The 17,173-nt window shown below is 38.4% G+C and overlaps 1 protein-coding gene across 1 annotated transcript in view; it reads right to left on the reverse strand.

The window, feature by feature from the left end:
• TTC27 (tetratricopeptide repeat domain 27) overlaps positions 1-17,173 on the reverse strand; it is a 175,614-nt gene that overhangs the window by 23,221 nt on the left and 135,220 nt on the right. Inside the window, exons 14-15 of the mRNA XM_041756634.1 lie at positions 7,298-7,396; positions 3,975-4,027 (exon numbers count right to left, since the gene is read on the reverse strand). Of these exons, the coding sequence (XP_041612568.1) occupies positions 3,975-4,027; positions 7,298-7,396 (152 nt within the window). The remainder of the gene's footprint in view (positions 1-3,974; positions 4,028-7,297; positions 7,397-17,173) is intronic.

The raw sequence follows: 17,173 nt of genomic DNA on the forward strand, positions 1-17,173 counted from the left end.
AAAAAAAAGGAAACTGATGAAATATGTCATTATATTTAATTATTAAGAAGTAAAATTACTAGTTGTGTAAAAAAAGTAAAATTAAAAGTAGAACAGACCATATTCTCTGAAATTAAATAAGAAATCAACAGTAAATAGCTTAAAAAAAAATGCCTGGAAACTTAAAGATGCATTCCAAAAAAAAGAGAGAGAGAGAGAGAGAGAGAGAGAGAGAGAGAAGGAAGCCAAAATGAGGGAAAAAAGAAATTCATATTAGAAAGTACAAAATATTTAGAGCTTTATGAAAATACTATATATCACCACTGGCAGGATATGGCTGAAGCAGTATTTATTTATTATTTATTTATTTATTTATTTATTTATTTATTTATTTAAAGATTTTATTTGAGAGAAAGTAAGAGCAAGAGATATATCAGAGGAAGAGGGGAAGGGAAAAGCAGACTCCCCACCAAGTAGGCAGCAGGATGCAGAGCTGAAGGCAATTAACCAACTGAGCCACCCAGGTGACAAGCAGTATTTATAGGGAAATCTGTGATCTTATGGGTTTATTATAAAAAAATGACAATAAGTTAGTGAAAACGTTCAATTTAACATGGTAGAAAAATGTCAAATAAACTTAAGAAAGAAGAAAATAATAAGAAACTAAATATAAAGAAAGAATAGAAATGATTAACAAAACCAAAAGCTGACTCTTTGAAAAAAAATGAAATGGACAAATGTGTAACTAAATTCCAGTTAGAATAAAAGGAACTGGCACAAATAAGATTAGTAATTTTTTGAAACAAGATGCTATAAACAAATTATACAAATGAGCTAAAGAAATAGAAAACCAAATAAATCAATTAAAATTAAAACAAGGCTAAGTAATTTTAAAGAAAAAGTACACCAAGTCATCAAGGAATCCTTGCCTTATACAAGCCACTTCAGGAAAGAGAAAAAGACTATTAAAAACTTAATACTGGCAAAGAAATCACCAGAACTCCACATCACCTATTCTATAAGTTAAACATTTCAGCAAACAAAAAGATGCTTAATGCTTTACTCCCCTGTCTGGACAAGACTATAGTTCCTTTATAGATCATAAATATTTTACTGGACAATTACAGTAACCTTCTTCAAATGTATGTTAGCAATCTCTTCTTCTAAAGCCATTTTGACTTTGTTAATTTATGACTACAAGGTCCACCTCCCTTTCTGAGCCCCACCGTGTTTCAACAAGGCATCTTTTCCTCCATGACTTCAAGGCAAATTTTGGAGGGGATAATGGAGATTCTTGTGGTCATCCCAGGCCATTGCTCTGAGAATCACTCCCTGAAGCACTGAATCAATTTCTAATACACCTATGGTACTGATCACAGTAACATCCTTATAACAAAGTCCTTTTTGTCTTCTCATTAACAGCCAATTCACTGTGGTTTAATCTTTTATTCTCTACATTAAATAATTTACCTAAAGTTGTTATGGAATGTACTGATGCACTTATTCCTTAGCCCACCATCCTTTAGAGTTAAAAATGAAAGTATGCCTACTGTGACCCTTCCTCAAATTCAGCCTTAAATTGTTTTGGCGGGGGACTTGTGTGCGTGTGTCTTTTTCTCTTTACCTGTTCCACTCCCTACGCCCACCTCCCGCGTAACAGCAACTGCATTCAGCAGTGGTAGACTGAGACTGCAATTCTCCCATCCACCTGGGGATGGGTGAGGTCAGTCTGGTGGAAAGAACTCGACAGGAAGCATCCTAGGCAGGAGGATTATCCTTGGTCTGACATGTCCTCTCATCCTCTGACCACAATCTCCTGGCCTCATAGTCTGTGCTATGAATTACTTTTTCATAAGTGTGGCTTCTTTATAAGGATCTTCAGTTCAAGATTCGCTTATCAAGCCAAATGGTTATAACGTTCTGCTATAAAAGTGACAAAGATGGAGATTTTCCCAAAGGACTGGCAGGGATGTGATGCCTAAGGAATGAGAAGAAATATCAAAAAGGGCATGTTAGTGAAGAACCCCGGGAGAGCAAAGGGACAGACGAGATGGTTTTAACGGTCCCTTTTAGGCATGAGTAGGATTCTTTTGAGAGGAGCAGCCATAATTTACGCCTGCAGGAACAATCTCATGAGTCAAAAATGAGCTATGTCTGGAACAGCAGCAAAGAAAGGAAAAAGCAAAAAGGCAAGAATAAAGCAGTGATTCACCTTTGACCTTACAACCCCACTTTTACACAGAAACCTATTTGTGGAGCTGCAGGAAAACAAGAAAGCGCCAGAAAGAAGTTGAACAATGTGCAGGACCCCCTAAGAGAGAAAGCAGAATTCTTAGGGTTAATGGGCTGGAAAATAAGGTAGAGTATCTAGAGCCTCACTACATACAAAATTATCAGGGTTACCAGAAAAACCCACTGAATCACTCTACAACTATGACAGGGATTTCCCCTGCCCCTTGCTTTAAACCAAAAGGGTCCCTAGGGAATTTTAACATAATCAGTTGCAATCAAGAACATAATATTATTTTCCAAAGAGCACAGTAGAAAAAACAGTACTTTATTTATGTAGTTTGTCATCCAAGAGCAGCAGAAGTATTTTGATGTAATGTGGATTTAATGATATCTTCAGAAGTATCTTGTGAATCCACAAAGAAAAATTAAATTAAGTTTGAAAATAAGGCCAAATGAAAATGGAAATAGACCCATCCTTTCCTTCATACTAAAACTCTGGCCACGGCAAATCTTGTCTCTTCCCTTCCCTTGGCTTTCTGTGGCCAGTCAATAAGGCTAGTTGGTTGTCCCCTTTATAAACTGGCATCTGTCCCCTCTTTTTCCAGGCTAGTTATCTCCTGCCTGGACTGTTACAACAGCTGTCTCCTGACTGGGTTCCCAGCTCCCAGTTTCCTCTCCAGTCTGTCTCACATTGCCACCAGATAAATATTCCCCCAAAGCTTCTTTTTTTTTCATGAAATTACCACCCCCCACCCAAAAGCTCTAGCATCTTATTGTCAACACAGTAATCTCAATTTGTTAGTCAGATTATCAGAACACACTGCAATTTGACTCCAACCTTCTCTCTCCCTACAGACCTCACTACAACCTATAGCTGGTGTAGTTTATTTGCTCTGCATATGATCACATTGCCCTTGCTTGAAAGGCTTTCCTCCAGGGGCATCTGGGTGGCTCAGTGGTTGAGCGTCTGCCTTTGGATCAGGTCGTGATCCTGGGGTCCTGGGATTGAGTCCCACATCAGGATCCTTGCAGGGAGCCTGCTTCTTCCTCTACTACATCTCTGCCACTTTCTGTGTGTCTCTCATGAATAAATAAATAAAATCTTAAAAAAACAGAAAGAAGGAAGGATGGATGGGTTTTCTCTGGCCCCTCTACTCATTCTTCAAATTTTAGCTTGAGTCCAGCATTCTCTCAGACGTGTCCCTGAACCAGGACCATAATCCTTCTCTCTTCTGAGACCCACAGTGTTTGGCATAGAATGAGTGTTCTACAAATATCACCTGTTATTATAGCTCTCTTTGTATTTCCCACTTGATATTTACTACTTTTAATGCTAATCAATTTTTAAAATAATACAGCATGATATTTTATTTTTTAAATCTACAATTCCTGAAGACATATTTCTCAGTAATACCTAGTCCATAGCAAGCAATCAATAAGAATCTATCGATTGAGTTGACAGATAAAAGGCATGTGTGCTTTATCATGTAACGGAATTTAGGATGCAAACCTTCAGTATTGAAGATTCCAAATAATACTTATTTTATTATACAGTAAATGTTTTCAAAAGGTAAACTACATTTAGAATTCAAATTGCTATATTAAGTCATTCTAACTCAAAGATATGGATGGGCAAGAGGAAAAGAAGTAAGGCATAATACTCAGTGGAAGAAAATCTCATTTGTTTTGGAAACTGAATTCTTCATAGTCTGATGTACTTACTTTTGTTTTATTTTTTTTTATTTTTTATTTTTTTTACTTACTTTTGTTTTAATCGGATATAAGAAGTTGATAAATTGTTCCAAGCTTCAGCATTCTGAAATGATAGGGAATTCAGTTTAGACTATTCTCATTTAGGTGAAATAATTGCTATAACCCAAAGTGTAATACATTTTTCTAGCCCAAGAGGTGCTCTTTACAATTGCAATTTTTAATAAGTATGTTAAAGGCATACGAAAAATTAAATAAATTAAACTTAACCTTTATACTTTAAAGCAAAAATAGTCAACAAATTGACCTATTAAACACTAATTTGGAATTTAGCTAGGATTTTATTTCCAAATTTAGACTTCCAAAGTAATTGGACAATTTGCAATAGAATTTACACAATAGGGATCCCTGGGTGGCGCAGCGGTTTGGCGCCTGCCTTTGGCCCAGGGCGCGATCCTGGAGTCCCGGGATCGAATCCCACGTCGGGCTCCCGGTGCATGGAGCCTGCTTCTCCCTCTGCCTGTGTCTCTGCCTCTCTCTATCTCTCTGTGACTATCATAAATAAATAAAAAAATTAAAAAAAATTGAATTTACACAATAGATATGTATTACAAATCCAGGGTGATGCAGAATATTGTTTTCCATATCTTAAAAGCCGTTGCTATTTTACCATCATCTTTCAACAGATAGGAGAATTAAGGAGTACATGTTCTCCTGTGTTATTCCTAAGTACTTCAACAATCAAACATACTTTTCTATTTACTCCTCTGTACAATGACAAAAATAAAGTCATTACATAAATGTTGATTATAACAAGAATGATATAAATTGGGGCACCTGGGTTGCTCAGTCAGTTAAGCATCTGCCCCTTTGGTTCAGGTCCTGATCCCATGGTCCTAGGATTGAGGTCTATATCCAGCTCCCTGCTCCACAGGGAACCTGCTTTTCCCTCTCCTCCCTGCTCATGCTCTCACTATCTCTCTCAAATAATTTTTTTTAAAAAGAACAATATGAATTATGTTGTTTCTCTGTTCAGCTTTTTATAAAATATAGGGTATACAGTTTTCAAGTTAATATGTATGATTTAAAAATTAAGTGGCAATGGACATCTGTTTGCAAACATAGCACAGTTAATACCAGACTAGACTAGCCTTATTACCATAAAAATCTAAAAATTGGTCAAAATTTAGAGAGCATATATTTTTGAAAAGTTGGAAAACAAGCAGCATGGGGCTGTGATTCTTGAAAGAAGGTAAACTAAGATGTCTCAACAATCAACCTACACTTCCATCTAGAGGCACTTTCAGGGCTCAGCACAGAGAGGTAGAAACCAAAGCAGCACAGCAAGTCTTACTGAGATTAAGAAAGAGATAAGAGTTCAGGGCTCAAAACTTGGCTAGAACTTGCAGGGAAACAAACAAACAAAAACAAACAGGGAAGTGAGATCTGTGCAGCAGAGAATAAGCTCCAGAAACCTCAACAAGCATCCATGCTTACAATGAATATATTTAACAGCAGGTTGGACATAAATATAAGATCTAAAACAATAAAACTCTTGGAAGAAAACACAAAGGGAAATCTTCATGACCTTAAATTTGGCAGTGGACTCTTAGATATGATACCAAAGACATGAGCAACAAAAGAAAAAACAGCTGCACCTCATCAAAACTAAAAACTGGGGTACCTGGGTGGTTCAGTGGTTGAGCTTCTGCCTTTGGCTCAGATGGTGATCTTGGGATTGAGTTCCACATTAGGACCCCCGAAGGAAGCCTGCTTCTCCCTCTGCCTACATCTCTGCCTCTCTCTGTGCCTCTCATGAATAAATAAATAAAACCTTAAAAAAAAAAAAACCACCTAAAAACCGTCATACCTCAAAAGATACTATCAAGAAAGTGAAAAACAATTTACAGAATGGGAGAAAAAATTTTGCGAATCATGTATTCGATATGGGCCTTGTATCTAGGATGTATAAAAAACTTCTACAACTCAATATAAAAAGATAACTAACTCAATTTAAAAATGGGCAAAGGATGTCAATAAATATTTCTCCAAAGGTGGGAAACAATGCCACCTCCTCAGATGATTAGAATCAACAAGACAGATGTAATAAGTGCTGGCAAAGATGTTGAGAAACTGGAATCCCCACATACTTGCTGGTAGGGATATAAAATAGTGACTTAGAAAACAGTCTGGCAGATTCTCAGAATTCTGAACACAGAGCTAATATACCCACTAATTCTACAAGTAGGTACATACCCAATAGAAACAGAAACATATGTCCACACAAAAACTTGTAAATGACTGTTCAGGGCAACCTAATTCATCATAGGCAAAAAAGCAGAACAATCCAAATGTCCATCAACTGATGAACAAGTAAGTACAATGTGATATGCCCACATAATGGAATATTATTTGACCATAAAAAGGAAAAAAGTACTGATACATGCGACAACATGGATGAACTATGAAAACACTGATCTAAGTGAAAGAAGACACAAAAGACCACATAGTATATGATTCCATTTATAAAATGTCCAGGATAGGCAAATCTAGAGACAGAATGTACATTAGTGGTTGCCTGGGGCAGAAGGTGGAGGGTAGGGAGTGGAAGGTGTTTGGTAGAAATGAGGAGTGACTGCTAATGAGTAGAAGGGGGTTCTTTATATGATAATAAAAATGTTCTAAAAAAATAAATAAAAAAATTAAAATGTTCTAAAATGTACTGTGGCATGGTTGTACAATTTTGAATATACTAAGAAATCACTGAATCGTACCCTTTAAAAGGACAAACTATATGGTATGTGATTTATCATCTCAGTAAAACTATTAAGTATTAAAAGATCTTAGACGAAAAGAAGGAATGCAATTAACATAGGCAGTACACATTACTGAACAGATGCGACATTTTGCTATGTATTTCCATTAAGCATAATTTTAACTACAAAACTGTTGTATCAACATTGTTTCCATGAATAACTTGGCTATTATAAGAAGAAATTTATTTCTAGATTTATGAATAATTTACCTTAAGGTGTGACCTTCTGTCAAAGGTATACTTTCTTCCAACACAAAAGGAAGCGTTCTTTTATTTTAACATAAAATAATAGAAGACTGGAATTTTTTGTTCTCTAATCTGTTGTTTTTGTGAGAAGAACGCTTAACGTGACATCTACCCTCTCTACAAATTTTTAAGTATACAACACAGTACTGTTAACCACAGGCTCAATGTTATACAGCAGATCTCTAGAATTTATTCATCTTGTATAACTGAAACTATATACCCATAGGAATTGCTATTCTGAACAACAGTACAATCCAAGCAATTTAGAGAATAATTAAAGCGTTGTGAGAAGGAAAGCAGACTGAACAAACTCACGTCGGGTTCTAGAGTCACACAACGCTGAAATGCCTTCGCTGAACCTCCATAGTCTTCCAACGCCAAATAGGCACAGCCAAGAGAAAACCACACCCCAAGCTGCAAAGACAAAAGGTCAAAGTCATTCAAACATATAGAGATCTATAGGATATTTACTCTACAGTCTACATTCATTTCAATGTAGGAAATTGAGTACTAGAGGTGAATTTTTTCATATAAATTTTCAAAGCTAATACAACACCAAAAGCACGTGCAGTATCACTGTATATCTTTTGCTGAGAAGGACCATTCTTTGTATTCACCAAACACCATGAATGCCATCAAGAGCCATCCATAAACCTTGATACTCTGAGAGTGGGATTAATCTAACCTTTTTACTGAGTATCAACTATGTCAAAAGTATACAAAGTATCAGCAAATTTACAACTGATCATGTATAACAAACTTCAGAAGAAAAGCTCTTGCTTTCATCTTTAAGTTAGCCCCAAACAATTCTGTAATTTAACCGACAGCAAATGCCCTAGCCTGTATCTGCTTCGGCATGTCTGAAAATAATTTAGAGAAAGCAGGCTGAGCATCTGGATTACCAAACGCCATTCAAATTAGAAAGCCTGACTTGAGTCAACAGTAAGATGTGTTAGCAGAGAGATTTAGGGAAAAAAAACAAAACAAAACAGGTGAAAGTAGGAAGTAGCTATTGAAATTACAGAATTCTTCATATCGCAGCGTTTCCTTAAAATTCAATAGGCTCTATCAAAAGAACGATAAAACTGATAAAAATTCAATGAAATTAGTCAGAAACGCAGCTGTTTTGAGTCAAGTTTGCTTTCCTTTCCGATGCAGTTAGTAAGGGCAGCAGGAGCATGCCACTGACGCTCCCTGACGCCCAGGACAAAGCAGGGAGCCCGCGGACAGGTTTGGTGACACCTTTCAGGGTGGGAAAGGAAAGGAGGTGCTTTGTTATCTGTTCGGAGCCTTCCACAGAGGCAGCGCAGGAGACCGCCGGTGCACCCCTCCTCCCCTGGCCATTTCCACAAAACCTGTTCCGTATGGCTAGTTGAGGCCTGAACGGTTTTTAAGCAGATAAAGATTTTTAGCCGATAATTAGAGATAAGGCTCAGAAAGCAAACATCCCTGGGCAATTTAACACTTTGCCTTGAATTCACAAGAGGCTATAAATAACTGCTATCAGGAGCCTTTATGGAGAACAGATTTTGTTAGAGGGATAGGTAACTGCTCAAAGGAGATGGGTGTGTGTTTGGTGGGGGGGATTGCTAGAGCTATCAGGTTGAAGCAAAGTTAGAAGTTCACTTTTCTGAATCAAGGGACTACCAGCAACTGAAAAATGACCTCATTACACCTTCCTTCTGTCAATTATTTACAGAATAGAGAGACTAAACACACTACTAATGATACCTTCTGAGCTGGCCCAAACGCTAACTTCTAAACAATATATAAAACAAGCTAACTTCTAACTAAGGTGAAAGTTTCAAAATCTGTGTGTTATGTGTTATATTTCATCAGGTATAAGGTACACCTTTTTTTCACCATTCAACATCTCTGAGATAGATCCGACAGCTTATTGGAGTTTATTGGAGGCATTTTATTTTTTATACAAGGTGGCACCTAAAATGTGCCTGTTACAACTAATGGCATCTTTTTTTTTTTTTTTAAGATTTTATTTATTTATTCATGAGAGACACAGAGGCAGAGACACAGGCAGAGGAAGAAGCAAGCTCCCCTCAGGGAGCCCGATGTGGGACTTGATCCCTGAACTCCAGGTTCAGGCCCTGAGCCCAAAGCAGAGCTTATTAACTGCTGAGTCATCCAGGCATCCCCAACTAATGGCATCTTATATCTAATGAATTGTGGTGACAAGTTTACTTGAAAGGAGGGATACCTCATTTCTGGGTCTAAAGCAAAAAAATGAGAACAGCCCTCAAAGTTCTCAAAATGCATGTGCTGTGCTTGCTCTCTGCAAATAACTTTCCCACAAAACTGTTTCACATGTGTTGTTATTAAAAAAAAAAAAAAAAAGCAAGTGTAAATTCAAGATGTAAATAGAGAACTTTATTTTTCAATCCACCTGGAAAGACAAAGGTTACAAATGTCTAAAATTAGCAATTCCTCACAGCTCTAAAACAAGCTGGCAATGAGATTACTATTTACCTTTAAAGTTTTGAAACAAGTCAATGTTTTGTAACTAGTGTCTTAAAACCAAAATAAATTTAATGAAAATCAGACAGATGACTTAATTTAATAGATAGCACTATGGTTCTCTCTCTCTCTCTCTCTCTTTTTTTTTTTTACTCTTGGTCATTTGTGTTGTTTTCATAATTTGCATCTGAAGGAAAATTCTAGGATCATTAGCTGCTAGTAGATTTCCATCTGTTGATAAGATATAATTACATAGGAGATGACTTTTGCACACACCCTGTTCTTTGAAATGATGAAATGGCTTTTTAAAAAACAAACTCTAAGATCTTCTAATTACTTGTAGCTGAACCACTAAACCATAAATAATGCGTTCATATCTTGCTTCTCCATTGAGGTTCTCACAATTTGGAGAACTAAGGAGAATATCGGTGCCTCTCTTGGTTTTTTCATTTTAAACTATTACTTAAACTATTATTACCAATAATGACTGGCATCTTGATTCAGGTCATGCTCTTAAGAACAGAACATCGTAAGAGAAAAAAATCAAAAGCCCTCAAAAAAACTTTTCAGATGATTTCCTAAATTAAAATCGTATATAGTTGAGTACCAAAGACCTCTACCTTCCAGTCCAGTGCAATCACGTGGGGATATGTTAGCCTTATCATGGTTGTCTAGAAGCCATATTTATTTTTTTTTAATTTTTATTTATTTATGATAGTCACAGAGAGAGAGAGAGAGAGAAAGAGGCAGAGACATGGGCAGAGGGAGAAGCAGGCTCCATGCACCGGGAGCCGGATGTGGGATTCGATCCTGGGTCTCCAGGATCGCGCCCTGGGCCAAAAGCAGGCGCCAAACCGCTGCGCCACCCAGGGATCCCTAGAAGCCATATTTAAAAAGTAAAAAGGGATAGGTGAAATTAATTTTAGTGACATTTTATTTAACTCTACAAATCCAAAATATTCTAATTTTAACATGTTATCAATACACAGTATTATTGAGACATTTTATATTGTTTTCATATCTAGTCTTTGAAATCTGCTATGTATCCTGCACTTATGGCACATCTCAATTTTGACTAGCCACGTTTCAAGTGTGTTCAACTGCCATACTGGTCAGCATTTATCATATTGGGCACCACAGTTCTACACTGTTTCTCCATCCCCCTCTTCTTCTCCAATAAAAATCTAGCTCCTTAGGGTGCCTGGCTGGTTCCATCAGTGGAACATGCAACTCTTGATCTAGGGCTTGTGAGCTTGAGCTCTGCATTGAGTATAGAGATTACTTTAAAACAAACAAACAGGGATCCCTGGGTGGCGCAGCGGTTTGGCGCCTGCCTTTGGCCCAGGGCGCGATCCTGGAGACCCGGGATCGAATCTCACGTCGGGCTCCCGGTGCATGGAGCCTGCTTCTCCCTCTGCCTGTGTCTCTGCCTCTCTCTCTCTCTCTCTCTCTGTGACTATCATAAATAAATAAATTAATTAATTAAAAAAAATAAAATAAAACAAACAACTAGCTCCTCTGGCTAAGACCCTCTATTGGGCTCGTCCTATCTTTCACATGCTATAGTCTCTCCTGTTCCTCTCTTAAAATAGCAATCAGAATATTAGCACTTAATGAGCATCTACTATGTGTGCCAAGCACTTGATACCAGGAGCTTTCCATACATTACCTCATTTCTTCCTCACAAGAGTCTTGGAAGATCATAAATATCACTCTCATTAGAGAAATGATGAGGGGTTACAGAGTCAGTGAGTGATAGAGGAGAGATCTGACCCAGTCAACGGGACTGCAAAGCCCATGTCTTCCTCATGTGGCCACAATGTTTCCCATTTACACAACTCTGCCCACACACAGCCAAGATTTATGGCAATACCATCCTTGTCACCAATAAAGTGAGAGGAAAAAAAAGAACAGACTTAACTGTGGGCTGGGAAAACCCAGGAGATCAATTTGTTTTTAAGATTATTTATTTAAAAAAAAGATTATTTATTTATTTGAGAGAGAGAGAGAGCATGAGCACAAGCAGGGTGAGGAGCAAAGGGAGAAGCAGGCTTCCCTGCTGAACAGGGAGCTCCACATGGGGCTTAATCCCAGGACTCCAAGATCATGACCTTAATTTAAGCCAAAGGTAGACACTTAACTGAATGAACCACCTAGGCACCCTGAAAACCAATTTTTTAAGAACTAGAGCATATCTACCCCCCAAAAGTTCTCTCAATTAGGCAAATGGACACAGATGAAGTACAAGAATGGATGACCACGTTTAGCTGGAGGGAAGAGCTGAAAGGCAAATCTTTTATCAAAGAGACTGGGCAAGAATGGAGAAAGGTAATCATCCGACAGAGAGGCTCTGGTTGAGATTTCTATAGAGCACATTCCAGGGCAAACTGTGAAGGTAGGCTAGTTCTAGGTAGGGCAGTGATCTTTAGAAGCTGACAGTCTAGCTTCTTTTATCTGAGGGAGCTAATACAGAAACACAAAAGCAGGCCAACTACTTATTTTGAACGTGATGATATACGCACTTAGAAGAATGGCTTAAAATTATTTTAAAAACAATTAACAAAGACCAAGAATGGTTGAGAACCTGGTCTTTCTCTGTTTCCCTCACAGAGCAGTGGGATACAGGGGAATATGGATGAGTGGAATTCGAGAGGCTCTAAGTTACTTAACCCCTGAGTCTCCATCACCCAGTTGTTAAATGTGGATTTGACTGAACAAAAATCCCACCGCTTCACACCCAGGAGGCTGAAAACCCAGAGGCAACAGGGTTCGAAGGTACATTAGTGCCATCTAGTGGCAAAGTAAGTACCCTGATGATACAAACAGGAGAAGCAGCGGGCCTGAGGAGCAAGGAAGGAATCAATTCCATTTGAAGCCTTAGAAATAAATTCAAAAGAGGTAGAGAGTAGAAAACGAGGCCTTGAAAAGAAGTAATCTGCCAGATGTCACACAACAGTTCCTGGTTCCTAGCGTGTGATGGGTGTGATGAAGAGAGAAGAGTACAATACGTATTAACGTAAATAATTAGAAATTAAACCGTTTTTTTAAAACAAGAATTTAAACAGTTTGCTACTCTAAAGGCTAATAAAGACTAGGCACCACTAGGCAATGGGCAAGGATTATTTTTACAACAAAAAGTTAATTTTTACAAGGGTCTTACAACTCATCTGCAATAGGTACTATCTGCTTATGTATTAACAATTTTCTTTCTTAAATGATGAGTCTACTATTCAAATTTCCTTCCTCCTCAAAGTTTCTGCAGAATGAATGATCAGCAGCTACACACTTTGGCTAACTCTCCTCATGGGATTGACTGAATTTTTCTGGTATCACGTTCAACACGTTAGCACGAATCCTAAAGGCTGCGCTGCACACTCCATCTCCTCCTTCCATATCCCTGACTCATTCCCATGACCCCAAATGCAGATAAGTTGTTGAGTGGGGTTTCCTTAAACAGGAAATGACCAAGACAAATCCAAGAGTGATACCAATGTTCTTTGGTAACAGCTTTTCCTGAAGTGATGGTTGGGGCTCACATTCTTTTAAAATGTGCACCACCAGCTCTTTCATAACCAAATTTCTTACTAGAACATGCAGTTCTCCTTCCTAAGGAAACACAAGTCCTCAGTTGCCAGCTTCTCTCTTTCCCTAAAAGTTTCCTCTATTGTAGCGTCTTGTTTAAACTGTGGGATCAACCAAACTTTACACTATTTTTTTTTCTTCTACTACATAGGCTATTAATTGTTTACTGCCCTTCTCTTAATCCTTTCCTCAATTTGGTTAGCATTGGCTCTTGTATTTGCCCATTCTTTCCAGAGAATACATAATGTGAGGTAATACAGGTGTTCACATGTCATCTGCACCTGGAAACCTCTAGATACTGTACATACACTGGCTCTAATTCCTCCAGTGGCATGCTGAGACAAGTATTATAATCTCCACTTCACAAATAAGGAAATTGAAGCTCAGAAAGATGAAGTGATTTACCTACATTCTGTTCCTCATGGCCACTAGGATTTGGAATCAGGTTCAGGGTGGCAAGGATTCTGTCCTCCCCACCATCCTTGAGTCACAGCTACAGCCCAGATGTTAACTGAAATGCTTGTGTTTCCTGGCAGTTATGCAAGTTAGACTTTAAGAGTTTCATTTTTTATTGCTTACCAATATGAGAAAGGAAGAACAAAAAGGAAAGAATCTCTTTTTTCTCTACATATTATTCACATATGTTCATTCTGTCTTCTCCATCGGAATGTATGCTCCAATTCCTCAAGTCTTTCCACCACAGCTAATACCAGTTCACAACAGAAACTCTAACTCCATTTCAAATAAAAACACTTTCTTCTTTCAAAAACTACAATGAAGTCGAAAATTAACCTCTACAAATCAAGGAAGAGCACAAGTTCCCAAAATAATTAACAATTCTATCAGAGTATCATATCACAGAAGTGTGGTCTTATGTATAGAATGGGCTGGGAAGTGCTGCCTCAGATTCTGTAAAATTCCCCAGTTCCACAGAGACACTCACTGTCATGAGTGACAAAATACCCAAGGTGTAACTTTTCTTTGCTCCTGATGAAAACTCCAGTGGTTCTTCATTAAAGGAAGAAAAAAATTTCAAATGTGACAGTTTTGAGTTCAAAACTTTCCTTAATTCCTTTTTAAAAGATTTCATTTCAGGATCCCTGGGTGGCGCAGCGGTTTGGCGCCTGCCTTTGGCCCAGGGCGCGATCCTGGAGCTCCCGGTGCATGGAGCCTGCTTCTCCCTCTGCCAGTGCATGGAGCCTGCTTCTCCCTCTCCCTATGTCTCTGCCTCTCTCTCTCTCTCTCTCTGTCTATCATAAATAAAAAAAATAAAAAATAAATAAAAGATTTTATTTCTTTTATTTTAGAAGAGAGAGAAAAAAAAGAGAGTGTGAACAAGGGGAGGGACAGAGAGAGAGAGAGAATCTTAAGCAGTCTCTGCTCTGAGCCTGGAGCCCAATGTGGGGCTGGATCTCACGACCCTGAGACCATGACCTGAGCCAAAACCAAGAGTCGGGATGCTTAACTTACTGGGCCACCAGGTCCCCCTCATAACTTCTAACTAAATCTCAGCCAAATCCACCATTACTTCCTAACATAAGACAACATCCTCTAGAGGCAAGAAGGAAGAGGTGAAGAGTAAGCACTCTGGAACCAGCAAGCCAGATTCAAATCCCAGCTCCACCCACTGTAAGTTATGGGAACTAGTATAAATTACTTAACATTCTGTTTCCTTATCTGTGAAATGAGGGTAAAAACAGTAAATACCTCAAGGATTGTGGTGAGGATTAAAAACATATGCAAAATGCTTAGATTAGTATCTGACACCTAGTAAATACTCAACGTTATCTGCTATTATTATTATTATTATTATTATTATTATTATTATTATTATAACTGAATAAAAAAATAAACAGTGAAAACCGATAGTTATCAAGAAATGTTTGTTGGCTATGTGGTTGGTTTTTGCATCTGCTTATCTCCTTCCCTGCAACATGTTTTCCCAACTTTTGCCTCCTATCCAAATCCCAACCATTCTTCCTAGTTCAGAACATCCGCATCTGGCCTTTACTGACTGTCCACACACTCATTCATAATGCCATCACCAGGCATCCAAAGCACGCTGTCTATTTACTCCCTGGCCACATACAAAGTTATTTCTGCCTCCTCTCCTCATTTAGCCCACAGAAACCACAGGAGGGCAAGAGGCCATGTCTTAACACAATTCTTCCCTATCCCCCTCAATACCTCAAAATGGTTTACATTTACATTCTAGCTTAGACTATAGAAGATGCTTAATAAATAGAAATTGCTCTTTAAAAAAGAGGGGGGCTGGTGGCTCAGTCAGTTAAGCATCTGCCCTTGGCTAGGACCATGATCCCAGAGTCTTGCGATCAAGCCAATGTCAGGCTCCCTGCTAAATGGGGAGTTTGCTTCTCCCTCTTCTCAGCCTCCTCTCCCCTGCTCATGCCCATGCTCTCTCTCTTGAATAAATAAATAATAAAATCTTTTTTTTAAAGTAAATTTTTAAAAAAGGAAATTGTTATTATTACAGTAATGGTCTCATCTTCTTTCCAGTCTCATCAGAAATATTATTCCTGGGATCCCTGGGTGGCGCAGCGGTTTGGCGCCTGCCTTTGGCCCAGGGCGCGATCCTGGGGACCCGGGATCGAATCCCACGTCGGGCTCCCGGTGCATGGAGCCTGCTTCTCCCTCTGCCTGTGTCTCTGCCTGTGTCTCTGCCTGTGTCTCTGGCTCTGTCTCTCCTTCTATCTCTCAAGAATAAATAAATTAAAAAAAAAAAAAAAGAAATATTATTCCTTTTCCAGAGCTAATAATACCTTCATCTCTTCTCATTTCACTTTTCTCTAGAATGATATTCCCTAGTTTTCTTTCCCTCTCCCTATAACATTCAATCTCTTCTCCATCCATCCACTGGATTCACGCTCTTCTTTATCCACTGCCCTCAATCATGTAAAGGTCTCCAGTATCTTGAAAAGATTTACTTGCCTCTTTTGCCCCTTGTACATGACATTTTGACTCTCAACTCTTTGACATGCTCCTAATATGAACAATCTACACATGCCATATCCTTTTTCTCATGTGCCACTCACTCTAAACCTCCTGAAGCTGGTTCTGAAGGTCATTAGTGAGCTCTAAATCCAGTGATCTCTTCTTGGCCCTCTCTGGACTTCATCACTACATGTGACATTACTCACTAACACTTGTTCCTCTAGTTTCCACGAATCCTCTCCATGAATCCCTACCCTTCTGACCAAGGTTCTGGTGTATTTTGTTTGAATCTTTCTTCACTGGTGCTATTTCTTCTGCCCTCCTTCAACTGCTGCTCAAAGGTCAAAGTTTTGGTCTGTGTTCTCTTCCAAGATTTTCTATAAAGAATGCATTCATTTGCATGGCTTCATGTTACTTCCACAAAAAAGCCCTAATCTGCAAGCTCAATTCTGGTCTCACAGAAGGACAACTTCAGGTTCTTATGTCCAAAGGACAATCAGCCATCTCTGTTTAGACATAGTAATATACTTTCATATTCAATATCCAAAGTTATATCATCTTCTCCTATAAAAGATATCTTCCCTTCCTCATGAATTCTCTAGATTCTATAAGGACATTTTCCTTTTTAATCAGATAACTGAGAAAACTGGCATCCTCTTGATTCCAAGATCTCCCTCCATCCTGTCAGTCCAAATGAGTAAGCCCCAGATGATTTTCCTCTGTAACAAGGCTTCAATCTGTTCTATCTTTCCACCCTTGTGGCTAAAGCCACTGCCAAGTCATCCATAACATTCATTCCTTATTTAAACTTCCTATAATCCCATTTTTGTCATGTCACTCTTTTATTCAAAACCACAACAGGCTTCCACATCTACAGGGGTGGATAATCCTGAAGAAGGACATGTAGGTCCCTTCACAAACTAGTTCTACCCCTATCACTCCCTGGTGGAAACCCTCCGCCTTCCACTGATAGGATGACACAGCCAAATTCATCCCCACATCTGTGTCTGTATATGGTAGGTTCTCGATAATGCTTAGTTAGGCAGCCATATAATATACTGTTCAAACAGCAACATTTTTGAAAGTGAAAGAGAATTAAAAAAGAAAGTAAAAAAAAAAGAATTAAAGTTATACATCTTCAAAAAGGCCTTATTAATTATTGACAAATAAACTGTTGAGCAACAA

This window comes from Vulpes lagopus, chromosome 5 (assembly GCF_018345385.1).
Source record: "Vulpes lagopus strain Blue_001 chromosome 5, ASM1834538v1, whole genome shotgun sequence".
In the NCBI taxonomy this organism is placed as follows: domain Eukaryota; kingdom Metazoa; phylum Chordata; class Mammalia; order Carnivora; family Canidae; genus Vulpes; species Vulpes lagopus.